Source organism: Triturus cristatus, chromosome 8 (genome assembly GCF_964204655.1).
Source record: "Triturus cristatus chromosome 8, aTriCri1.1, whole genome shotgun sequence".
Lineage (NCBI taxonomy): Eukaryota > Metazoa > Chordata > Amphibia > Caudata > Salamandridae > Triturus > Triturus cristatus.
The window spans coordinates 1,260,333,446-1,260,360,281 of NC_140591.1; the positions used below are offsets into that span (position 1 = coordinate 1,260,333,446).

Consider the following 26,836-nt stretch of genomic DNA (forward strand, 5'->3'; position numbering starts at 1 on the left):
CCTGCTGTAGACATTATTTAGGTGTTAAGTTACATTTTGGACCGGTCCACGGGATTTTGCAGCTATTTTCATGTAATGTTTGCATTGGTGACTGGTAAAATACGAATTCTCAATGATGGCTGCTTCATAACCCCGGTTCTTATTTAAGGAATGTTTCTTGCACATGCAATACAATCTCGCATGGTTTATGAGGCAGCTGCATGGGGCTGCCATGAAATATTGGACTGCCATTAGAATGCTTGAGAGCTCAAATATATATACATGGATGCAAATCTTTCATAGAATGGTATCTTCCATGTAGTAGTCAAGAAGGTCGAGCCGCTTACTCATTATTAGTAAATGGGTCAATCAAAGGCATGTTCTTTTCCAAGGTCACCAAAACCAGGTGTAGTCCCATCGGATACATGAAATCATAGTTCTATATATGAGCAGTGACCTATTACTGTAGAAACAGCTTCTCAATTTCTTCAAAAAATTTTTTAACTTTTTTTATTGATAACAAATTGCAGCATTAAAAGACAATATACACACATCTTTGGCAAGGTTACACAAGATGTCAGCATTGTTTCACAACTTTCAAAGAATCAGGAGTACATAAGACCACCGTCTTCAGAGGCATTGCATTCCCATTATGGTTACAGCCGTGTACTTAGGTCAAAACTGCGAGAAACCCCGCCACTGGTCTGTATGTCATTGCATATTATCCTCGGCTGTCGAGAGTGGGGGCTTCCATCGTCTCACCCACACTCCCCAACAATGATTGTCTCTCCCTCCGCAGTTCTACCGTAGGAGAAATACAGATCTCACCCCTATATTTGTTCCACTTTCCCCATTTATGGTCCTTTTTTCTTGGGCACCCTCTCACTTTATACACCGTTTTTCTGCAATCATGGCACGGTCCATGTCTTTTGCCCAGTCACGTATGTGTGGTGTCGTGTCCAACCCCCACTTCTGGGCAATATTTCGTTTAGCTATAATCCAGCCCATCGTGGCCCAAGACTACTCCGCCCGCGAGAGGTCAGTTGCCGCCCAGATATTAAGGAGGCATAGTGTGGGAGACGGTGGAATGGATTTGTCACATGCCCTGGCAAGTTGTCGGGTGACGTCCTTCCAATATTGTTGTATGTGGGGGCAGTCCCAGAGAATGTGTGTGAATGTGCCAGTCTGGTCACATCGCTGGAGGCAGAGTGGATCAGGCCTCCTACCCAACCTAAATAGCAAGTTGGCGTCAAAATACACTCTGTGGAGAATCTTGAGCTGGACCAGCCGAAGTCGCATCGGAATCGCCACCTCTCGGGGAGAAGCCGGCGCCGCCCTCCAGTCCTTGTCGGCTATCTCCCCCAGATCAGCCTCCTAGCTCGACCGTAGTTTCAGCATTGGGTCATTTTGGTTGTTAACTAGTTTCTTATACGTGAGGGAAATGGCCTTACGGTCCATTGGGTCCAGCAGTAGTCTGTCCTCTAGTGGCGAGGAATCCGGAAGGGGGGGTATCCTTAGGGAGGACCGTATCAATGGCATGGCTGATCTGGAGATATCGAAAAAGCTCAGAAGATGCTAATTGGTACTTAGTTTGAAGGTCCGCGAATGTTGCCTTCTTCCCTTTCACCCACATGTCCCCCACGGTAGAAATCCCATCATGTCCCATTTATCAAACCCCGAACAGGTGCCATCCCAGCCTACGCTGGACTCCATGCCACACTTCCACCGTACGTGCCGTGTGGCCAGTCAAACGTAGCTTCCGATAGTTTGTATACAGTGCCCTGTTGTAGCCCCCCTTACCCATTGTAAGGGGCCCCCCTTATCCATGCGAAAACTAGGATCGTCATGCGGTCCGAACACCCATCTGTTAATGGCTATCAATTGCGAAGCTTGATAGTAGAGGCGCATGTTCGGCAACCCTATACCCCTGTCGTACCATCCCCTGGTGAGTTTATTTATGGCAATCCGGAGCAGTCTGTTCTCCCAAAGCAGTTCCCGCACCACTGCTTCAAGCTTCAAAAAGTACGAGTTAGGAATTGAATTAGAAGCATTTTGCAGGTCATAGAGAAAGCGTGGTAGGGCGAGCATTTTAAATAGGGATGCACGTCCCAAGAGAGTAAGGGGCAGCGTCCGCCAATGTGACACATCTGACCTAAACTGCTGTAGAGGCCCAAGGAGATTTCGTTCGAAAAATAGTGTAGTATCGGGAGTGATATAGATCCCCAAATATCAGAAACCTTGGAGCGCCACTGGAATGTCGTAACCTCGGACTCTTTAGAGGTTCTCCCCAGAGTGCATACATCTGGGACTTGGACCAGTTTATCGGATACCCCGAGTGCGCCCCAAATATATGAAAAATGTGTAACACCCGTCGTAGTGAGTGCGATGGAGAGGCAAGATGAAGCAAAATATCGTCCGCATAGAGCGTTATACAGTCTTCATGGTCTCTCGTCCATTTGAGGCCTCTGATGCCCGGGTCTCCCCTGATCCAAACTGCAAGAGGCTCCAGCACCATGGCAAAGCGGAGCGGCAACAGCAGGCATCACTGCCTTGTGCCACGACAGAGGGAAAAACAAGTGGAGAGATGATTGTTCACCGAGACGTGTGCCGTGGGTTGCGAATATAATAGTCTGATCCACCCAATCAGTTTGGGTCCAAACCCCATACGGGCCAGCACAGCAAACGGGTACTCCCATGATATAGTGTCAAATGCCATTGTCTCATCGAGTGACAGTAAAACCGCTTCCTCTTCGAGGGTGTCTATTCGCCCCAGTGCTCCGTGTACACGTTGCACGGTGGTATTGCAAGCAGCAATAGTTAATTTAGTTTTTCACAGTTATCAAACTGCTGTAAGTATTTACTCCAAACAAAACAAAGGGGTGAAGTTGGAACAAACTTTTGTAGCGAGTGCAAGATGAACATATTAAACAGGATTTGGCGATTAGTGGTAAATCTTTCTAAGCAGGTAGGTTAAAAACGGCTGAGTTTGGAGCCAGAGAAACCGTAACTGATGCTTAAAGACAAAGTTTTCTTTAGGATATAATGGAGGATTTGAAAAGTCTTTTGATCCCAGGCCTTCATTACTATGTGGATAACTCTGCATAAACGTCCTAAACTTGTTTCTGAGGTACTTCCCACTGGTCATAGGGAAATTTCTATGATTGACTAGCCACATATTTCAACCATATCCGAAAATAAATACGAACATTATTTTAAACACTGTTCTGGTTCAAGGTTAATGCTTGGGATAAATATTTTGTTAACATTATCCCTTCAGCTGTTGTAAAAATACGTTACTGTCACCTGAACATCATGATATACTTAAAGCACACAAATTGGTTGGATAACTCAGAAGAATTAGAACTACAGGTGAATAACCCAAGCACAAATATAGCCTAGCAAAATAAACTTCAGATCTTCATAATGTATTTTTTATGCATGGTCTCTCCAATGCGGTCATAACTACTACTGTTAATCACTTTGAATTGTAGCATGCTGGTAGGCTGTTAGGAGTTAAAGACATCTTGAATAATCTAAGCCATTCTATTAACTGATTTGTTTATTGGCTTTGCATCCTTAGCATCTCATATGTTAATCACATTGTACATTTTTATAATTGAATTATTACTCCTTTTCAGCATTGTCTGCATACCAGAGATACTACAGTTTACAATTGGACTACTGGAAGGTTAGTAAAATAATTCTTCTGCTTCTGTGAATGAATCTTAATAATCCAATGATTTTGTTCTTGTCAATGAAATAAACTAAGGATAGTGATTATGATTACTGTGTAGGCCCTTAGCAGCTGCAGTACAGGTGGTGAAAGGTCTAATTTATTGTAAAGTAAAAACAGTAGTAGAAATGTCAAGGCATCTGGCTTGCATTAATTAATTCCCAAAATACACGTGTGTACTGGATGGCAAAATGATACTGTACATGCGAAACAGAGTATAATTATTAGAACTGCTTGTTGTGTGTTTAACCATCCACAATATACTGTCACCCATACTGATATTAGTGCTTGCAACAGACAACTAAAGCAGTCTGTGGCCAGGCACTAAAAAGCGCTGCACCAATTGACATGATCACAATATACATACTAAAGATTAAAGTCTTTGAATTGTGACTGAAAGTAAAAGGTTGTTTTGCAGCGTGAATCTTTTCTGTATTCACTATGCTGTGCATTATTGCACCATCTAGTGGTTGGGTCCGGAATTGTATATTCCCTTTTTTTTTGTTTTGTTTGTGGGCGTCTACGATGTAGTACCATTTGGTGCCCTTCTGTGACGTCGACAGACTTCTTCCGGGAAACCCCACCTTTGGTAGCCATCTTCAGATTCTTTTTTCCGCTGTTGGGTCTGGATCGATACGGAGCAGCTCCTGAGATGGGAGAGAAGAATTGTGGGAAAAACTGAAGATTCGTTGCGAAAAACTGGTGCCGCGGAGTCTTCCATTTAATCTATAAATCTACGATGACCACAGCTCGTCGAAGAGTAGAAATCCAGAACTTCGTTGACGACCGGATAATGCGCATGCAGGGGGCTCCCTGGGCGTGGTAATGGACAAAACACCATTCAGCTTTTGTAAGAACTGCCACTACAAATACGCTCCAAAGGATCAGTACCCGGTCTGTAACCTGTGCCTACCGCTGGACCATCGAAGCGACGACTGTAACGCCTGCTCAGTCTTCACCCCGAAGACATTGAAGGTAAGAGAAAGGCAGCGACTAGCAAATTACAACATGCAGGGCCAAGGAACGACGCCTTCGCTGCAAGACCTGGGCCTTTCCAGTGAGGAGGAAGAACACGTCGCCAAAGGCGACCAGCAAACAAGTTTTGGTCATGGAAGTCGAGAGGAAGACTTCGAAGGAGTTTAGAGTCGTCGACCTTGCAATAACCAGAAGAGTCTCGAAAATCAGACTCTAAAACACAAAGAGGATCCTCTGCGTTGAAGCTTTCGGTAGCTGCAGCTGCGGCCAAACAAATAAAGACCGTAGGATCCTTAGATAAGGACTCCGTATGGGCAACGGTCCTCGAAAAAACCAAGACGTCGAAGGACAGTCTGGAGAAGGACGCCTCGGCGTCGAAAAAGGAGACTGAAGCAAACTTCGATGACCGCTTCGGCGTAGTCAGTCGGAAAACAGACAGCAGACTATCCAAGCGCCGGAACACAAGAGGCCGAGATTGAGAAAAAGAGAAGAAGACTCGAAGCCGAAATAGCGAATATCCTTAAATGCAAAAAAGACTGACGAAAGCTTGAAGCAATTCAAGCTACTACCGAAAACAAGAGAAACCGAAACCCAGGGGGTTGTCGAAGAAACGATACCACCAAGAACCCCAGAAATAATCGAAGAGGAGGAGGAAGGTTCTTACTACTTCGGGGAAGATTCCGAACAAGCAAGCGTTTCAGTGGCAAGACCTCGACGCCGAATCGCCCGAAGAGTCTGTAGAATCATATCCTTCGAGGCCATCTCCCCCAGATGACATGGGCATGTATAACCAGGTGATAAAAAAGGCTGCAGAGGTTGTGGGCTGAAGTCGCCAGGATAGGTATGGGGATTCATTACCTGGTGGGGATAATCTCATGAGCACAGGGGGGTAGTCAGAAAAGATTTCTGCCAAATGTGTCACTGCCCGGATCCACATGTGTAGGCCCTTCGACATCAACTATAGATCTATATGGGACCAGCTGGAGTGTACGCTAGAGTAGAAGGTTCCTTCTCTCAGAGATAGATGGATGGATGGATGGAAGGACCTCCAGGCGTCAAAAGCTGGTGATCCGTCATAATGCCTGTAAAGTGTTTGGTCGCCTGCAAATGGGAGGCTGGACTATTATGTGAACGATCAGCATGCAAGTCTAGTGCTAGGTTGAAATCACCTCCCCATATAACGAAGGTGGATCCTATTGCTAAGATGTGGCCCCATAGCGTGTTGAAGTAGCTGGCGTCGTCCACGTTGGGGGCGTAGCAGCTCACCATGGTGACAGTGTGTCCTGCAAACCTGTCCCACATCACACTGTATCTGCCCTGTGCGTCCTGAAGTGCTCCCAGCAGGCCGTATCTCACGCTAGCCCTGATTAGAATGGCTGTACCTCTGGCATATGTCGAATACGAAGAGAAGCAGCTGTGAGCTGCCCATTTTTCTCCAAAGGTGGGTGTTGCCTTAGGGTCCAGATGCGTTTCCTGCAACATGGCCACCTGTACTTGGTGTCTATCTAAATATCCTAGGATCTGCCTGTGCTTGCGGGTGTCTGAGTCCCCTCACGTTCCATGTTATGAAGGTGTAGCTAGGGGCCGGACCTGCTCTTGGTTCCACTCCACCTATCCTGTCCTCTCTAGACCTGGCTGGGCCTGTGATCTGTCATGGTAATTTTGTTTGGATCCTTCCCTGTGCATTCGTATTCGTATCTGCTCACTGTAGGCCCGTGTAGTGCTGCGGTGTAAAACAAACATAAGCCCAATACACCCCACACCCCAAACCCGTAGGTCAATAGTGTCCCCCCCCCCCCGCCTCCACCCATCCCTCCCGCTGTTTGTACAGCCTTTCTTATTGTTCAGAGACAGAAGCTGGCACCACCAGCTGGGTATATAGATTAACGTCCATGGATTAATATGCAAGAGGTGTATCTCTTAGTAGATTAAGACTGATAATAACAATATACTCAAACATAGCTTAAGCAATAACATAACTTCAACATAGTACATCATTCGCGGAATTCCCATTGGGGGAATGCTCTAGAGAGACCTTAAGTGCACCTTCAGGAGCGAGGGTGCATGGGAAGTCCTATTTACTTGGCAATGCCATTAGTCTTGACAGTACCTCACATGTAGGCTCCAGCAGGGTTCGTGTTTGGCCATATCAGTCCCGGACCACACATATTGTCCAACTGTTTAACAATGAGATATAGAATACATAGTCTTATTTAAAATTGAGCTGATGCCTCAGCTCAAAGGACGCTCTCATTTATCGACCCCTGGGCCACTTAAAGATTTTAATCTAAAAATGATGGAGAAAATTGCCCCTCACACTATTGCCTCCAATCACTTTTTGCTGCTAGGGGATTTTAATATTCACAGAGAAGACAATGAACACAGAGGCTGCTAGCTTCTTAGCCGACATGGCCAACCTGGGCTTGGGAAAGATTAATACAGGCCCCACCCACTTGGCTGGTCATACTCTGGACATTTATATTGACTAATTCCTCCTTCATAGTTGCTGATCCTCCTTGCCCATTGACGTGGTCAGATCATTTCATGATTCCTTTTCAGATTAATAGCTGCCTTAGAAAGTATACGGCTGGATGTCACAGGAATGGCCTTCAAAGGCGATGGCATAAAGTTATGTATGACTCTTTTAGTAAAATATAGTGTCTCCTGTTTTCAATGAACACATGGACTGTACAATAAAGCTTAGGGCTTTTAATGACATTAGTACAGTGATCGACACGTTGGCTCAGAAGAAACCACGATTTAGTAACTCTCGAAAAAAAAGTGAAGATTGGGATACTGTAGACCTACGCAGTGAAAAATCCAGATGTAAATACCTGGAAAAAATTGGGCATAAATCCCATTTGGATAGAGAAAGGCTTAACTTTAAATTGGCCCTCACTGCTTATAAGAACTTTAAAAAGGCATGTAAAGATCATGTTATATTAAAACTGAACCAGGCAAGATATTCAACAAAGGAACTTTATAAAATTCTTACCTCCTTCACTAAGCCCACAGCGTGCGCCCAGCAGATTACCCCCTCTCAGGGACTATGTGACAGCATAGCTGTGTACTTTGATGATAAAATTAATTTAATCTATAATCAATTCCCTCAAAACTCTTGTCACGCTGAGCCTACTAACCTTGGATCTTTAACGGTAAGCGGCTCAGATGTATGTAGGCCTGAAACATTTCAATGGTATTCAGGTTTCTCAGGTGGAAACCATGTTTAGAATGGCGAAATCTGGCGCTCCTCTTGATGTGATGCCGGCACGCAAATTTGCTCTCCTTGCTCCTCTCTTGGCCGCCCCAATTGCTGAGATTCTGAACACTTCTTTAAGTGAAGATATTTTGCCACTTGATTGGAAGGCTGCTCAAGTGCTACCTATTAAGAAAAAAGATCAGCTGCCTGCTGAAGTGCTCTCTAATTATCGCCCCATTTTGCTCCTCCAGCTGATGAGTAAAATAGCGGAGAGTTATTTTAACACTCAGTTAACGGACTAACTCAATTCCCAAGCCATTCTTGATCCTTCTCAGTCAGGGTTTAGACCCAACCACTCCACAGAGACAACCCTCATTGGGGTCACGGATCATATTAAAATGGCCTTGGATGATAACAAAGCAGTGCTGCTGGTCTTGTTGGATCTGACAGCAGCCTTTGACACGGCCTTATCAGAAATTGATTCTGCAACTGCACGAGGCCGGTTTACAAGGACAGGCACTTAATTGGTTTCTTAGACCAGCACACTCAGTCCTTACACCTGGGTCCTTTCCAAACCTTGAAGCTTACTAAGGGGGTGCCCCAGGGTTCTTGCCTAAGCCCTACTTTGTTTAGGCCATCAGGGACTACGGTTTTACTCCTTTTTCCTACGCTGATGGTACACAACTACTCCTGTCCTATGATAAGGACACTGAGTTTATTGATCAGCATTTTGCAAAGGGCATGTTAGCCATATCAGAGTGAATGACGAACACTTTCTTCAGTTTAATGCGTCTAAGACAGAAATCTTGCTGTTTGGCTTGGCAGAGGCTTCCTAGTCCCCTAGGTGGTGGCCGGCAGTGTTGGGCCATGCTCCTTCTCCAACTACAGTGGCAAAAAACCTAGGCGTTCGCTTAGATGTGCTGTTATCTATGAAGGACCATATCATGGCTACGGCAAGGACCTGCTACCATACCCTGAGCCTTTTGCGCAGTGTTTTCCAGTGGCTGCCTCTTTCTGTACGTAGAACCTTGATTCAGGCTTTGATTATTGGCCGCTTAGATTATTGCAATGCTTTATTGGCATATGCAAATGAATCCCTTCTCAGCAGATTGCAGATTGTTCAAAATGTGGCTGCTCGCCTGGCTCTCAAAAAAACGCCTCCCATCTCCTCAGGGTATTATTAAATCTTTATTATTATCTTAGTATTCGATCATAATCCCTGTACCTGACATACATAAACGTTCTCGGGAATGGCATAATTATTCTGTATAAAGATCACCACTTTTTTTCATTCTTGGCCAACAGTCCGTTGTGCATGATAACATTTCTTTGGAAAAACATTTGATTGTTTTCAAATCATATCGATTCTAGAAGAAACCCTGGCGTGACCACTGTAGTTTATCAGACCCTTAATTCCCCCTGCAAATTGGAGGTGAATTCCTTCTAAGCTGACACTGGGTCTTGCATGCTGAATCTTCGACATCCAGCGGTCTGACATCCCTTGCGGGGTGTCATCCTCAAAGACGGGTGTTTCATTCTCTACCATCTGGTGAGGGGGTTGGGTCTTCCTTAGGGGATTCTTGGCTACATACACGCATGCACATGTAGATGCTACACATCCAGATCTAGGCTAGGTATATTTAGGCAAATTACTTAAGGGCACGCATTTTAGGAATATGCAAGTGCTACTGTTTTTATCTGATCTGCTTATGTTAATCTTATTAGCACTATGGTAGAAATGTGTCTACTATTTACTATATTGGTACTTTCAATCTTTTGTATGCTTCTGTCTCCTGATTGTCGCAGCAAATATGTTTTACACAAGACTGATACTGGACCAATAAGTACTTATTGAAACATCCTGACCACCATCCTGTGTATTTTCTGAGAATAAGAGTGACTGCGCAAAAAGTTCTGTACTGTTTTCCACGATCCCTGAGGGAACAAGGTTGTCATGTTCAGTGGTTGCAAGAAACTTCCTACACCACTGTAAGATACAGGGGGTTGGTAGTGGCACTGTAGTGCTAGCTGGTCTAATAGCTGACATATCGGAAGTGGTTTGGACACCAAGCCCTCAGTTTAGGTCATCCAAAATGCACAGGTCTTGGGGATTCCTAGGAACTACACGACACTGTGCTGGCAAGCATAGAAAAAAACACTATTTTAAAAACAAAACTCTGCTACTGGACCATTCCAAATCTCGCTCCTCGTTCAAACTTCGCACTCGGTCCTGTATTAGTCAGAACTGTTCCAGGGGTTGGTCTTCGTCATGCTCAAAATCCTCAGGTAAGCATAAAAAACATAAGTTGAAGTGGGATTCCTCACCCTTGCGCTACTTTCACCCGATTAGGCACTGGGGCAGCACCACCCTTCTTGATCTTACTCCCAAATTCAGCCGACTTGAGAGCCGATTCTCGAACTGGTTCCGGCACAACCTGAGTTTTCAGATCTTCAGCCACACTGCTTCAGATTGAAGAGTACCACGCAGCTATGCTCCAATTGTTTTAATCTCTGCTGACTCCCTCTGGCATGCCTTTGGGCCCCAATCAGTCAAGAGGACTTCCAGCTTGGATACTACTGGTTCGCCTTCAGAGCCATCTGGACCCTCCACTTTTACCTTGCCTCTGACCCTTGTTCCAACTCTGCTGCCCAATTGTACTTTCCAACAGGCTTGACACTGATCCGACCTATGTCCTGATCAGTGGACCGATTGGCAGGCGACATCACCCTGCTGCTGGTGACCCAGCTTTTCTTTAGCAGTATTTGTCAAAGCCTAAATGCAAGCTTCCACCCCGCTGCTCTAATCCAAACACATTTCCCTCGACTTGCCTAGACAGGAAGTCTAAACGAATGGAAACAATCAGCAAACATGTCTTTTCTTCTACAGGGTTAGCCTTCTGATTGGTTGACTCCTGCTTTTTGACCTGTCAAGATGGTGCAAGAGCACACAAATTTTTAACTGTACTCTGCTCTCTTTCTGGCCTCAGACATACCGTTCCCCAGCTCACGCTGTACTTACTGTGTGGTGCTGGTTTGGTGGTTGGGCCATAGAATTTTTGCGACTGGCACGTTTTGTGGCTATTGCAAAAATACTGCAAATTGTTTTTTTTTTTGCTACAGCGTTCTTGATTTGTAGCTGTAAAACTTGACAAATCAGGCCGCAATGTCCTGGGGTGTCTGCACAACGTACCCGGAGACATTACTCAAAACTCTGGATAGCTTGCTGAAGAAGACCCATCAGTGCCGAAGCAGGTGATACAGGTCCTTGAGGTATCCCATCTGTACAGTCATCACACAGCCCAGAGACTGTTTCCTGAAGCTGCTCAAAGCATCATTAGGAAAAACATGAGCGTATGCAAACTACATCTAGATCTTAAACCCAGAACACACAGAGGGTTGTAAGTCCAACACCCTTCCCCAAGACCCGCACTACCAAATTAAGATCACACAAGGTTTCCCCTGCCTTTGTAGAGCACTGCATCCATTGCAGTCCTTAACACAGACCTACAAAGTGCTGCCTCGATGATCTTCATGTTCCGGTTGGCAACACGAGAAAGCTTCATTCAGCCAAGCCTCTGCCAAAGGGGTTTAACACCTGCTCGCTATGGAGCCCAACGCCATCCAAAGTCACCATCAAAGACGGTACCAAGCTTTGTCGACAGCTGGGTCTGAGGAATCAGAGGCACAGATTATACAACTTCCTCAAGGGCAGCTCGGTGTCAGGCAAATAAATCTCCTTATGAACCTGGTCACTGAGAAAGGTTTGGTAAAATCACTTCTGCCCTCAGCTGAAGCCCTCAGAGGCACTCCCTTGGAAGAGGAGACTTGCTTTCGTGCACAACCTGTCTCTTCTTCATGCATGACGGGTGTCAGTGGGAGAAGCCGCAAGAACTCATCAAACACCTGGCAGCCGAGTACAGGAGGAGGAGGAGGAGGAGGAGGGAGGGTAGATGGTGTCCAAGTGCAAGACCATCTTGAATGCTTTATGATGCTACACACGCTGCTCTATGGGCATCAACAGAAGTGTTGTCGTTAGACGATCTACCTATCTTTTCTATTCTGCCTGAAGTTAATCAACATCTTCTGAACCTCCTGTTCTTTGGAACTAGCTAGAGCACTGGCACTGCTCTAGCAGGACATGGAGATTTCCAGGTGTATGGGTAGCTCAGGAATTCCTATTGAGAAAAATTCCTTTAGGAAGCAACAGCCCAAAGGAGGAGCCAAGTGTTTGTATCCAGACCGGTCTCAACCCTAAAAGACAGTTGTACACCTTCTACCAGCAGGCCAGCAAAGTCTACACCAAAGTTGCATTCAGGGAAAATATTAAAGGGAAGGAAAGAGTTGGCTCCGGTAAAAGCGCTTTGTGAGAAAGTGGGTTTCTGTTGCAGTAACCCCCCCTTTTTTTTTGCCTAATAGCTGATGCACTTTCCCTTGTTGTGCCCTGGGCTCCTGCCAATCAGGTGCCCAGGGCCTATGTTCCTTCCTTAAAACACACAAAACTCCCAATTGGCAAACCCTGGCCACATGTCAGCCCCTGGTAAATGGTACCCTAGGTACCCAGGGCCTTGTGACCAGGGAAGGCCTCTAAGGGCTGCAGCACTCATTGTGCCACCCTTAGAGGCCCTGTACCCTTACACACACACACTGCCTTTGCAGGCTGAGTGTCTGGGTGCAGGACAAAACAAAGAGTCGACATGGCACACATCTCTGTGTGCCATGCCCATTACCTATACTGCCAAGGCATATGTCAGCCACCCCTCTGGCTGGGTGCCTTATGCCTATGGTGTGGGCACAGGAGCAGGAGCCCTGTGCCCCTACAGTACCCAGGTCCATTCCTGGGCACTGTAAGTACAGTGCTGCCTTTTACAAGTACATGGTGCTGAGAGCTCGTCAAACACGAACTCCACAGCACCATAAGGGCAACACTGAAGACTGGGAAGTTTGGTATCAAACTTCTCAGCACACTAAACCCACACTGATGCCAGTGTGGGATTTAATGTACTAAGCACCCCAGAGGGCATCTTAGAGATGCCCCCTTACAGCTAACCTACAATCCACGTCTGCTCTGAGGCTGCCCAGGCTGCCACACAGCAGACACGTTGCTGGACCCCTGGGTGGGAGAGCCCCTGCTCTCCCGGGCCTGCAACAATGCACATCCTGGGTGAGGTGAGAAATCTCCTCCCCCAGGATGAGCAAAGGGAAGCTTCAAAGGCATGCCGCCAGTTGGAGTTTCCCCAGGCCACTGCAACCCCCCACTCTGGCAGGAAGCTTGGCCGGAAACCCCATACAAGGACAGGGGATGTGCCAGCCTGCCCACCCCACCCCTCAGGTGGGGGAGGCGAGGTGAAGCACATCTCCGGGCTCTCGCCATCTTGAAGATGGGAGGCCCTACCCTATCAGGATTAGGCTACTGCCCTCCTCCCACAGGAGAGAGGCAGGATAGGGGGTGTACCCACCCCAGGACAAGGACCCATTGGTCCCTGGCCTTCACCTACCTGTAACGCCCCTAAAATCTAGTATTTAGGGGCCCCCTGAACCTTCCTTCCCCAGATTCCAGATAGAAACCTACAAGAAGAGCAAGAAGAAAAAAGACCTGCCCTGCAGCTGCTAAAAAGAGGAAGACACCAACTGCTTTGGCCCCAGCCCTACCGGCCTGTCGACCCTCGAACCTGCTCCTGCTCCAGCGCGGCATCTCTTGTGGCCAGCAACCTCAAAACCCCGGAGGACCTGGCTACCTTTGACCTCTGATTCCCTGGGACTCCCATGAGTAGAGGCTCTACTCGAGAAACCTATTCCTAACTCCTGGCAGCAGCCCGGAACCGCGGACCCAACACACTCTGCACCAGCCAAGCCTGGCCAGTGCCGGAGTGGACAAAGACCCTGAGGACGACCCCACGGCGACTGTGACCCAGAGTCCGGCACCCAAGGACCCCCCTCGACATCCTGGACGAAGCCTGCAGCCTCAGAACCGAGTGCCACCCCAGCCGCGATCAACCAGAGGGTAAGATTCCCGACGTCAAAAGGCACCCCTGCACCCGGCGCCCTGCGGCCCCCTGTGCCCAATCCCGGGGTACCCACCTAACCTACAACTACCCAACTTACCCCTCGAAGTGGTGGTGGCACCGGAAACATCCTCGTCCCCGAGCCTGCAGCCTTTTTCCAAACCGGAACATTCCCATTGACTCCCATTGAGCGCCCGAAGGCTCAAAAGCACCCTGCACCCAGCCGCCCGAGTGGCCCTGGCAGTGCACTCTCTACACTAACTTACTTCCCCACTTGCCCTGAGTAAGTGACCAGGAGCCCAGCTCCCACAGACGCGTGGCTTGCCAGACAGCAGCCACCAACCAAGGCCCCCCTATCCCTCATAGGATAACATTGGGCCTAACTCACTCTGCACCCGGCCGTCCTGAAACCGCTGAGGGTGAACCAACTGTACCTACCTGACACTGGGGGACCCCTGAGTCTATGCCCGGAATTTCAACTCTGCCAGTCGAGTACTTACCCTTAAACCGCTAACTTCATTTTCCTCATAGGGTAACATTGACTGGCTTTTTCTTGAAAAATCTTCTAAGTGTGAACTTTTCAAAACTGCAAATATTCACTAAAAATCAGCCAAGTGACAACAACGAATTTACTCACCTGCTCTTAGGTGAGCTCCCAGTGCTGGATCTTGGTGCCCAGCCCTGACTCTGAAAAGTGTTCACAACTATACTTACTTCTAACTCATTTTTCTCCCATAGGAAACCATTGTCTGCTTTTCTGTGAAATTTCTTCTAAGTGTCTACTTTTGCAAATTTGAAATATTCTTTTAAAATCGTACCATCTCTGCAAACGAAATTACTTACCTGCTTTTGATAAGGACCCCAGTCCTGGGTCTAGGCACCCAGTCCTGGATTACTAAAGTAACGATAAAGTACTCTACCTGCAATTTGAATTTCTTGCCGTAGAGATCCATTGAATGTTTTCTGTGAAATATTTTCTAAGTGCTAACTTTTGAAATAGCTAAATATTATTTAAAAATCATTACAGTTATTAAGTCGACTTTCATCACTTGATTCTGAATACTGACCCCAGGCTGGTTCTAGGATCCAGACCTGGAATTCCAAAAGTAATCTAAAAAGTAATTTATCACAAATAACCTGAATTTACCATTGAGCTCAATGCATTGTATGTTTAGGAAATAGGATTGTTTATTGCAACCAACTGTGACTGTTTACACAAATTTATTGCTTGAAACAAAAGTATTTATATTCAACCTCTCATTCTGAGAAAGTATATTTTTACCCCCTTTGTGGTTCTAAAAATAAAACAAGCATATATTTTATATATACAAATCATTGGCCTAGAGTTCAGTTATTGAGTGTGTGAAACCATTTGCTGACTGAGTGGGTACAATAAATGCTTTACACTGTCCTCTGGTACTGCCTTACTGCTCGACCAAGCTACCACTTTTTGAGAGTAAGGTCATACCTCACTTTGACCTCTATCAGCCTCTGGGGGACTGTGGACTCTGTACACCCTGTACCTATTAGGGAACAGTATATACAGAGCCACTTTCTCACACGCTTCCACTCCTAAGTAGTGAGACCTTCCTCCGATCACAAGTCAACTGTTAGACCCTAGACCGCTCCACCTAGCTGTCTGGCTTCTGTGGTCGTAGAGTTTCTCTCTCCATGGAATGCAAGACTTTCTGCAGGAAGCATATAAGCCCCACCACATGTGCCTGCCCAGGGCAAAATATAAAATGTTTTTCCACAACTGCATTTCCAAAAACCTAGACATTGTTATCTTTCATACCTCCAAAAGTCAGAAATCGCCTACACACCAGTACACCTTCACTTTGGTGCTGTAGCTGCTTACTTGCTTAGTAGGGAGCAGTCATCCCAGTGGTCAAGGCTTAAGAGGGTCATAGGTCCTTGAACGCCTCCTGCGTGTAGTCCTCACGAGGCTCATCGGGGCCACCCTCTGAGTCTTTACTCTTGTCAGTTGCGGTTCCTCTCTCGGAAAGTACCCTCCTTAGTGGCCATCTCTTTCCTCACGTGCATAAGTGAACCGCAAGCACTCACCTTACAAATCCCATTGATCAGGGTTCAAAGGGATAGTGTTTCCAGGACTAATCTTAAATTTCTCCAGTATTTGGGGTGTCTTTCATAGATTCACATGCCTGAATCATTCCCCGTCGTCGGAGTGGGAGTCCCACGGTACATAAAAAAGCAATAATTATGCATATAACAACCAAAAAACCTTGGTAACGTAAAACCAGGAAGTAAAATAGCCTAAGCTATAAGAAAAAAGCTTCCACCCCTATGACTATCAGTCATTATATATAGTCCAAACTGCAGCCAATCAGGCGACACCACCCACCAGAATGTTCTCCTCAGAGGCTCAGGCTCTCAGATTTTCTACCACACGTCGTGTGAAGGGAGTCTCCCTGACCTCTGCTCAGTACTTGTTTTTTCTGGATTTTTGGCCTACTTCATGTCAACTTCTAAGAGGTCTCTCTTTAGGCCTTGTGAATCCTGTGGGAAGCTCCGGCTATTCTCTGAAGATCCCCACAAAAGTGTATCTACTGCCCTCGGAACATGAGGTGAGGGATTGTAAGATCTGCAGGACCTTCCCTCAGAAAACCCTCGGGGATAGAGAAGGGCGCCTGCTTCTGTGGCTACAGAAGATTAAGGACCAAGATAACCCTTTATCCGAGGTAGAAAGTGCAGCTTCTGGGTCGTCTATCCTCCAGAAAGAAGATGGCTGAGGAGGACTTATCTCCTGGGGCAAAGATGTTGAGGAAAGTTCAGCCTGCTAAAAGCTCTGGCTTGTCGTCTTCTACTTCTTTAAAGAAGGCTTCTCCACCTTCCAAGTCTAAGCCTGCTACGCCGCCGAGGAAGTCAGGGAAGTCTCTGGCACCTAAACGACTTCCTGACAAGGAATTATCTCAGCAAAAAATGCCGTCGACGGCTCCTTCGTCTACCTATTCTCGTCGTCGCTACATCAACGTCGATGGTTACATTCTCGTCTCCGAGACCGAAGATGATTGACATCTGCTTCGTCTCCTTCGACGCTGGTCTCCGTGGCTGTTGGACCCATCTCGTCGACGAAGGAGATTTCATCTCTCGTCTCCGCTCCGTTGACAGTAAGGTCAAAGAAGATCTCGTCAGCGACTGCTGCGTCAACATCCACTTCGTCGGCGAAGACTTCCTCGTCGACGGCCACCTCATCGACTAAGATTGCCGTGTCGTCGACGGCTGACCCGTCATCGAAGACTGACTCGTCGTCGACAAATTGCCTCGTTGCGGAAGACGGCTTCCTCATCAGAGCACATCTTATTGCCTCTCTCGTCTTCCTGTACAGATTTACAGGTTTGGACTGCAACAACTGCTTCTGCTTCATCCGTCGACAGCGGCTTTGCTACTACGACGTCATGGCTCCTCTTTGGAAGCCCTGTCACCATTGAAGCTGCCGGAACAGCAATTAGATTCTGAGGAGCAGGATGAGGACGAATCTGGAGAGGATGACAGATTCCGCACTGCAAGGAGTCCATCAGAACTATTTATTAAATACCAGGATGACGACCAGGAGGAAGAACCAGGTACTAAGCCTCAAGCTCCACCTATTGTCACAGTTCCTTCAGCACAAATGCCTTTAGAATTGCTGAACAATTTACAGTATATGTTGCAGGACCATTATCGGCACTTTTCTCCATCGGAATCGGCGAAGTGTCTTCAGCCTACGCCTATGCCAAGGGTTCCCATACCCTCTTTCCAATCTCCCAGACCACCATCTCCACTGCCATCTCATCATTCCCATGATGCAAATATAACTGATGAAGACAGGAAAGAGGGAGAGGTGGATGACCAGTCAGTGCTGTTGGAGTGGGACGAATACCAAATCCAAACTCCATCACCGTCCGATCCGGCCCCGTGGACTCTCCTCCGGTGGATATCGGAAGTTTTCATCTCCTTATGGAGAGGGCAACAAAGAGATTTCTAATCCCTATGGAGGCAAAGAAAGATGACTGCTTTCTTTACGATTTTAAAGGATCAACCACAAAAACAGATCAGGACAATTCCAATAATAGATTTTATCTGGAAAGAAGGCTTAAAAATCATGGCGACACCAAATTCTCTTCCAGCAGTCTTACCTCGGTTGGACAAAAAATATAAGGCACCAAGCGATTCACCGGCATGTTTATCGGCCATCCTAAAGCTGACTCTGTGATCGCCCAAGCGGCGCTGAGACGGGCCAGGAACCCCTAGTCTCCTATATCAGCTCTGCCTGACGGGGATGGCAAACGGTTGGATTCAATTGGAAAAAAGGTCTCCACGATGGCTGCGACGACGGTTCGGGCTGCAAATTTCCTAGCCATATTAGGGCGATACGATCGACAAATGTGGTCCGACATCTCCCCCTACATTAACATGCTGTCGGAGCCTTCCAAGTCCGAGGCTTTGAAGATCTTACAGGAGGGAGAATATACCTTGGCTGAAATCATCGACGCAGCCGTAGATGTGGCATCTACTGGTTTTAGACAATTGGCGGGTGCAGCAGTATTGAGGAGACTAGGTTGGCTGAAGTCAACATCTTTCCGTCAAGAAGTCCAAACAAAGATCATCGATATGCCGTTCGATGGAGCCTCTGTTCGGACAACATGTTGATGAGGCCCTTCAGGCTATTAAAAAAGATACAGAGACGGCGAGGTCTCTTGGTAGCCTGTAGTTTAGAAAGTCGTCTTTTCGTGGTGCTAAGGGACGTGGATTCTTCACCAACAGGGGAGGATATAATCAACAACGTTCTTATCAGACCTCCCAAACTAATAAAAGATTCCAAAACTACAGGCAACAATCTTATGGACAGTGAAGTAACTCTTATTCGCAGTCAAGAAGGAAAAAAACAATGAGGTCAGCCATCTGCCACCATTTCTGCCGTTGCCCCATACAAGAATTGGAGGAAGAATATCCCACTTCTACTCGAACTGGTCCATAATTACTACAGACAAGTGGGTTTTGGATATAGTAGCCAGAGGCCATACTCTGGAATTCACAAAGATTCCCCCAAACTCTCCTCCTGCTCATCTCAAGGAGCTTTTTCCCAAATAAATCTGATGATCCGGAAGGGAGCAATCGAAAAAGTCCCTCTGTTGCAAAGAGGAACAGGATTTTATTCGAGATTTTTCCTCATCCAAAAAAAGTTGGCAGAATGGCGCCCTATTCTTGACCTTCGCGCCATCAACAAATTCTTAAAGAAGCTATCCTTCCAAATGTTAACACTTCAAGAAATTCTACAATTGATTTCAGCGGAGGATCACATGGCCACCCTCTACCTCCAAGACGCTTATTTTCATGTGCCGATCTTTCCCAGACACAGAAAATTTCTACGGTTCAGAGTGGCTGGCAGAGACTTTCAATTCAGAGTCCTTCTATTTGGACTCCGTTCAACACCCCAGATATTTACAAAGGTCATAGCGCCACTGACCGCACACCTTCACCTGCAGGGCATTCAAATTTTCCCGTACTTAGACGACTGCCTTATCAAGGCGAATTCTTTCAAAACAACATCCGAACATGTTCAGAAGTGTCTGCTACTTTTCCAGTCTCTGGGTCTTTCCATAAATTTCGAAAAGTCTCATCTGACTCCATCACATAGAAAGACCTTTCTAGGAGCAACACTGGACACAAAACTGACCCACGCCTTTGTCTCAAAAGAAAGACAAATCAAAATCTGCAACCTCGTGCGCTCCTTGCTGTCAAAAGAGTGCGTTTCAGTCCGTTAGTACAAGTCCTTCCTAGGGATGATTTCTTCTTGCATTCCTCTGATTCCCAACTGTCGTTACAGAATGAGGCCACTGCAGGAGGAACTCAACCTTCAATGGCTCCAGATTTCGGGGTCGTTCGCATCACTCTTCGGATGCAGGAAGCCTTTCATTGGTGGAGCAGGATGGAGAACTTAAGAGAAGGATGTGCATTTCTAGTCGAAGTGCTGGATTTCCCCATAACCACAGATGCTTCCCTCGAGGGATGGGGGGGGGCGCACCTTCAAGGGATGACAGTCAACGGCAGGTGGACTTTGGAACAAAAAAGGTGGCATATCAACCTTCTAGAGTTACGAGCCATATTCTTGGCTCTAAAATAGTTTTGAACCGTCATCAAAGGAACATCCGAACTAATACGAACGGACAATACGACAAGTATGCATTACGTGAACAAACAAGGCGGGACAAAATCAGCCCTATTATCTCAGCAAGCACGAGGTTTGGGATTGGGCGATTTGTCACAAAATCAGCCTCAAAGCCATTCATGTCCCGGGAGTCACCAATGTTCTGGCGGATTCCATCAGCAGGTCCACAACATCAAACCACGAGTGGGAACTACACCAACCATCCCTAAACAAGGTGTTTAAAGAATGGGGGCATCCCGATCTAGACCGGTTTGCAACCAGCCAGAACCGCAAATGCCCATCCTTTGCAAGTTGGGTTCCCCACAAGGACCAACTCGGAAATGCCTTTTTGATGAATTGGTCACAAATATAGGCCTACGCTTTTCCACCGATTCCGTTTTTTCCGCGAGTTCTGCGCAAGATCAAGAAACAACCTTGCCGCATGATACTCATCGCTCCCAGGTGGCCTCGCCAGTACTGGTTTACGGAACTTCTCCTCCTCTCGGAGTGCGAGCCCATCCAGTTCCGGCCAATTCCGATCCTTCTGTCCATCCAGAACGGACACATTTGTCGTCCGGACCCAGCATCGCGGAGATTAGCGACATGGCTCCTCAACACCTTGAATTTGCACACCTAGATATCCCTCTGGACTGTCAGGAGATTTTAGCTAATGCTCGAGCACCTGCTATGATTAAAACTTACAAACTAAAATGGAAGAGGTTTTGCATGTGGTGTCAATCTGCCAATATCCACCCTATTCAGGCAAGACCAGAACAAATTCTACCATTCTTTCTTCAATTAGCAAGATCCGGCCTCTCCCATTCTACTCTAAAGGTGTTCTTAGCGGCAATTTCAAGGTTTCGGCAGGACTCTCTTTATTCAAATAGTCATTCAACAATTCTTCAAAGGGTTGTTCCGAATGTTTCCCCCCTATTCGACGTCCACCTCCTTCTTGGCGCCTTAACATAGTGCTTACACAACTAATGCGGCACCCTTTCGAACCCATTCACAAGGTGGATTTAAAGTTCCTTTCTTGGAAGGTTTCCTTGTTACTGGCTTTAACATCAATCAGAAGAGTTAGTGACCTCCAAGTGTTCACTATTCATCCACCTTTTCTACAATTTACATCGAAATCTGTAGTGCTGCGCACTAACCCAAAGTTCATGCCAAAAGTCCCTGTGGATTTCCACCTGAATTAACCTATAATTTTAAAGACTTTTTTCCCAAATCCGCTCACAGCTGCAGAAAGGGCTTTGCATTCCCTTGACGTCAAAAGTTGTCTCAAGTTCTACTTAAAATGTACCGCAACAATACGCAAATCAGACCAACTGTTTGTGGCATATGGCAAACCACGCCATGGATTCGTTCTCAAAACCAACCATTGCTCGTTGGATCTCTGCTGCAATTTGCTTATGCCATGATCAAGCGGGAAGACCATTGCAAGCAACCCCAAGAGCGCACTCTACAAGAGCGATTTTTTTCATCCACAGCTCTTTTTGCCGGTGTGCCTCTTCACCAGATCTGTAGAGCGGCAACATGGTCCAACAGACACACTTTTACCAGACACTACTGTTTGGAAGCCGCAAGCGATAGATGCATCAGTGGGACAAGCTGTTCTCCGCAATCTTTTCAAATAAGGTGAGCCTCTGTTTTTCCCTCCTCCACTATGCTTTTCTATAAGACGCTTTTTCCATACTGTTTCTATATCTTGAAATTGTTCTGCATATGGTGACACACATGTATTTATCTATAGTTATACCTTTTGATAATGTGTATTCACTATAATACAAAAACAGCGTCTTATGAGCATTGTGTTCTGTACTGCTATCTACTCTGATTCAGGCATGTGAATCTATGAAAGACACCCCAAATACTAGAGAAGAAAAATAGTTACTTACCTGTAATCTGTGGTTCTCCAGTATTGGTGTCTTTCATAGATTCACATGCAACCCGCCCACCTCCCCTCACAGGCTGGTTAGGCTGTTCTACTTTAGTTCACTCCTGTGCGAGAAAATCTGAGCCTGAGCCTCTGAGGAGAACATTCTGATGGGTGCTGTCGCCTGATTGGCTGCAGTTTGGACTATATAGAATGACTGTAATAGTCATAGGTGTGGAAGCTTTTTTCTTATAGCTTAGGCGATTTTAATTCCTGGTTTTACGTTACCAAGGTTTTTTGGTTGTTATATGCATAATTATTGCTTTTTTATGTACCGTGGGACTCCCACTCTGGGGAATGATTCAGGCATGTGAATCCATGAAAGACACCAATACTGGAGAACCACAGATCACAGGTATGTAACTATTGTTCTTCTTCCAAAGGTGGTATGTCATTTTCCACTTGACTCAGACTATAGAGCTCCCAGTCACCTTTTATTGGACAGATTTAGTAGCAGAAAGCCATATACTCACTAGATATTTCAATTGCTATTATGTTGACAGGACCAAGCCTTCCTCAAGTCTGACCAGCTACTGGTAGCCTTCACAAAATCTCTCAAGGGTCATCTCATTACCAAGGCAGGGCACAGCCAGATGGATAGTCCAGTGGTTCTCAACTTTATTACCACAAAGCTACGAGTCTTACCTGTACCCTTCAGGGCATACTCCACTCTTAAGAAAGGGGCAACTATGGCTCTCTTGAGGAACATTCCAGTAGTTGACTTCTACAAAGCTGCCGCCTGGTGAATACCACACACCTTTACCAAGCACTACTATGTAAGCATCTTAGCCCTTCAGCAAGCTTAAGCTGGGCAGACAGTTTTATGTTCTTTGTTATACGTTATTTACATTCATGCCCCTGCTTACAGAGAGCACTGCTTTACAGCCGATGCAGAGCATATGTATCTACAACCACACATACTATGGAAAATGTTACTTACCCTGTAAGCGTCTAATACTGTAGTGCTGTAGAACCACATGCACTCACCATCCTCCCCTGAAGCTTGTGATGATTGTAGGTCCCTTTTATTGCTAAGTTGACACACCCATGTGCATGGTGCACCAACTACAGTTGCTCGACACTCATACACATTTTGACCCACTGTGCAAAAAAAAAATCCTGACCTAATCAATGCCGTGCTTGTTGTTGTCCAGAGGAGTCGCTGAATATCTTGAGAATCGAAAGAAGACTTTAAAGGAACACAGCTTGAAAATATTCAAGCACAACACTAGATTGCTGGAGTTTTCAGAGCATGTGAATGTACATCACTACACACTGCAAACAGATGCTCAGAGGGTAAATAAACTTTTCTTACTTTTAATAGATTTCCATTAAGTGTACTCTTATTAATTCATAAACAGCCCTCCTACTACTTCAGTAAATCATTGATAGGGTGGAAGTTAGGCCTTATAATTCTTTTTCTGGCCCCAACTGGTCAAATTAACTTTATTTACAATCTGAATACATGATGGTGGCATTTTGTTAGCCAAATTACCCAAAGGGGTTATGTCCAGCTATTCTTCTCTGCGCGGCTGCTTTCTTCTGTCTCTTCATGTTCTCATATTTAGTACATTCTTAAATCTGGCTATGACACTATTTTAAAATGCTTCTTACTCAATCAATTGGCTAGGTTTAAAGCATAAAAGAGGTCAGATTTTGAATGGGCATTAAACAAAAATCTGATAGCCTTATAGCTGCAGATTGCTTAATGTAGATTTATCCCCAAGCGTTGGACTGGATCTGGAAAATGTTCGTGAGCAGTACCCTTGTGTGCCGGTAGATGGCGTCATTTGGCTTATTGTGGTGTTGTCGGCTGTGCCAGAAGTGACTTTTTAGACTGTTTGTCGAAGTACTCTTGAGAATTTTCTCTTAATGTGGCAGGATGTCAACTTGGAATGCTGATTTCAAGCCCTGTGGCGCCTGTCAACGGCAGATGTCAATAATGGACCCCCCACAGCATTTGCCGCTGGTACCTCGAGCACGACCACGGCGCAAAGACTTGCGTTGAATGCAGCACCATGCACCTTAAGGCCTTGAGGGAGTGCTCTCTCAAGCTCCTTGCTGCCAGCCATGCGCTGCCGCCACAGTATCGAACCTGGTCAAGCGGAAGGCCCTGGGATTAGTCAAAAGAGTAAGAAGTCGAAGAGGTCTTCAACTTTGCCCCATCCTGAGTCATGCGACGATAGCGCGTTGCCATTCAAGGCCTGGCTCTGCAGTTGAGCCTCCGCCTGGCCGGCTTCACTCTGCCCCGAATTTCAGGGAGCCAGAGCAACCCTCTTCCCAACTTTACAAGTTCTATGAGGCCATGCACCTCCTATTTGATCAGCCTATTCCCACTGGTGCGCCTTCAGGCCCTGTAGGTTTGGGAGTGGCCCCTACTCCTTCTCCCCTGGCGGTTCTGTCCCCAGCTCCAGCCGGGCCTCTTGGATCCATGGATGGATTTGGACCAGCAACTATCATACCACCTGAATCTTCCCTGGTGCCGGTCCTGATGCCAACACTCCTGGCACTATCACCATCCCCATCCCTGACACTGGGCTGGAAGGGATTCATCTAACGTCAACTCCAGCGGTGACTGAAGCCATGACTTCCAGGCCAGAGCCTTATTCTTATGCTATGGGACTCAGGGAGGATTGTTTGGGGTCACTGTACCCTAAAGAATACAGCCCCATGACCCAACATAGACTGGTGTGAGGAATTGGTGGATGAAAGTGGACTGGACACCTTTGCAGATACTGGCATACACTCTCCCCCTACCGTTGCTATGTAAGGGGCTTCTTTTGCTATGATGTGAGAAGGGTGGAAGAGGTCCTGGACCTTAGCCTACCCACAGTGACAAGACTAATGTCTTGACAGAGGCGCTTCAGCCGGAAGAGACTCCCTCATAACCACTTCTCCTATTTATTGAAACCCTCTCGGATATCCTGCTTGGGATTTGGTACAAACTCTGCACAGGGCTCCTCTGTAGATGATGATTGCTTGCTGGCACTGCCCTGCCCCAGGATACTCCAACTTCCTCACGCAGCACCCTACCCCGGAGAGTTTGGTAGACCAAGCCTTTATCTCCCGTGGAAATCCTGGCATATTCCCTACCACTCCACCGGGTGTGGAATCAAAGAGGCTATACACCATAGGAATTAAAATATTTTCTTCCATCAGCCTTTGTTTGTGGTCTGTGAACACTGCGTGCCTTTTAGGCACTTATTCCCATGCCCTGTGGGATTCTGTTGTGCAGGTGCTGCTCATTGTCCCCGAGAAGGCCCGGCCCATACTCCTAAGTTGTCTGATGGGAGGGATGCAGCAAGATTGACGATTTGATGTGGGCTAGACACGACCGAATCGCTGGGAAGAGTGGTTTCTTCGTCTCTGGCTATATAACCCCATGCCTGGCTGAGAACAACTGGCTTTTCCAGGGATGTCCAAGCATTTCTTATGGATATTCCCTTTGACTCCCATCTCTTTGAGACAAGGCGGGCTCGGTGCTTGAGCGCTTCAATGATAGCAGAGCTACAGCCATGTCCTTAGATCTTTCCATGGCCCCAGTCTGCCTTTCGCTCCACGTCTAAAGGGGCTACTCCCTCCCTTCGTGACTACCTCTCCACCCATGACACCCACTTTCAACAGGCTGATGGAGGACCATCTCTCCTTGCTCCCCCAGGAAGTGATGGCTCCCTTGGCCAATGGAGCTATATATAGGGTGCTGATGGCAGAGTTAGGCTGTGGTTGTTAATCACGCTACTTTCTGGTGCCCAAGAAGGCCAGATGCCTTTGTTCTATCCGAGATCTGCAATCTCAGTTTTTTCCTCAAAAAGGTTTAAGATGCTCATGCTGACTCCGGTCTGCTCTACCCTGGACCTGGGTGACTGATTGTAGCATTGCACTTGCAAGATGCTTACTTCCACATTGCCGTGCTGCCTGTCCACAGGCATTACCTGCGGTTGACAGTGGGCTACGAGCACTTTCAGTTTGCTGTGCTCTCTTTTGACCTTACCAGTGCCCCTCGGGTGTTCACCAAGGTGATGTCGGTGATCACAGCTCATCTGCAGAGATCAGGGGTGCTAGTCTTCCCCTAACTCGACAACTGGCTGTTGACGGGGGGCTTGCCCCAAGCTGTCATCTCACATCTCCAGACTACAGCTGACCTCCTGCACTCGCTGGGGTGCACTATCAACATGTCGAAGACACACCTAACTCCCTCTCAGGTGCTCTCTTTAATCAGAGCTGTTGTTGATGCAGGGCAGTTTCTGACCTAGCCTCCCGAACGGGGAGTCTAGGATATTCAGACTAAGATACCGATGTTTCAACCTCTATACTGAATTTCGGTGTGACTGACAAACTGTTGGGCCTCACGGCCTCCTGCATCTTGCCTGTGACACATTCCTGCTGGCATATGTAGGCTTTCCAGTGGGACCTGAAGCTTTTCAGCATGAATCCTTTTCTGGATTCACATGCTGTGCATTATCCCGCCATCTAGTGTTTGGATCCGGAATTGTCTTTAACTTTTCTTTTTCTCTTTGGGGTGTCGTCGACCACCAGATGGTGCTAGGTCCATCCCTTGAGTGATGTCAGATGGTGCCCCAGAAGTTCTTGTGCGTGGTAGCATCTTCAGATTATTTTTCCCCAGTTGGATCTGGAAGCAAAGGGAGATACTCCGAAGTTTAGGACTACTGAAAAAAACATAAACCATTGTTCGATTGAGAAGACACCAGAGTGGAAGAGAGACTTCCAGACACCTTTCCCCATCGGGCTAACCCGACAGAGTAACAACACAGATGGATCGAAATAAGGGAAAGGTAGGGGCCATGGATAATACCCCTTTAAAATTTTGCCTAGATTGCCATCACAAGAAGGGGGGAGGGTGTTT

General features: G+C 46.7%; 1 protein-coding gene across 3 annotated transcripts in view; it reads left to right on the top strand.

The window, feature by feature from the left end:
• Nucleotides 1-26,836, top strand: part of KDM6A (lysine demethylase 6A) — a 1,084,836-nt gene that overhangs the window by 112,975 nt on the left and 945,025 nt on the right. For all 3 annotated transcript variants that reach the window (XM_085622961.1, XM_085622962.1, XM_085622963.1), the window contains exon 4: nt 3,618-3,667. In XM_085622961.1, the coding sequence (XP_085479087.1) occupies nt 3,618-3,667 (50 nt within the window). The remainder of the gene's footprint in view (nt 1-3,617; nt 3,668-26,836) is intronic.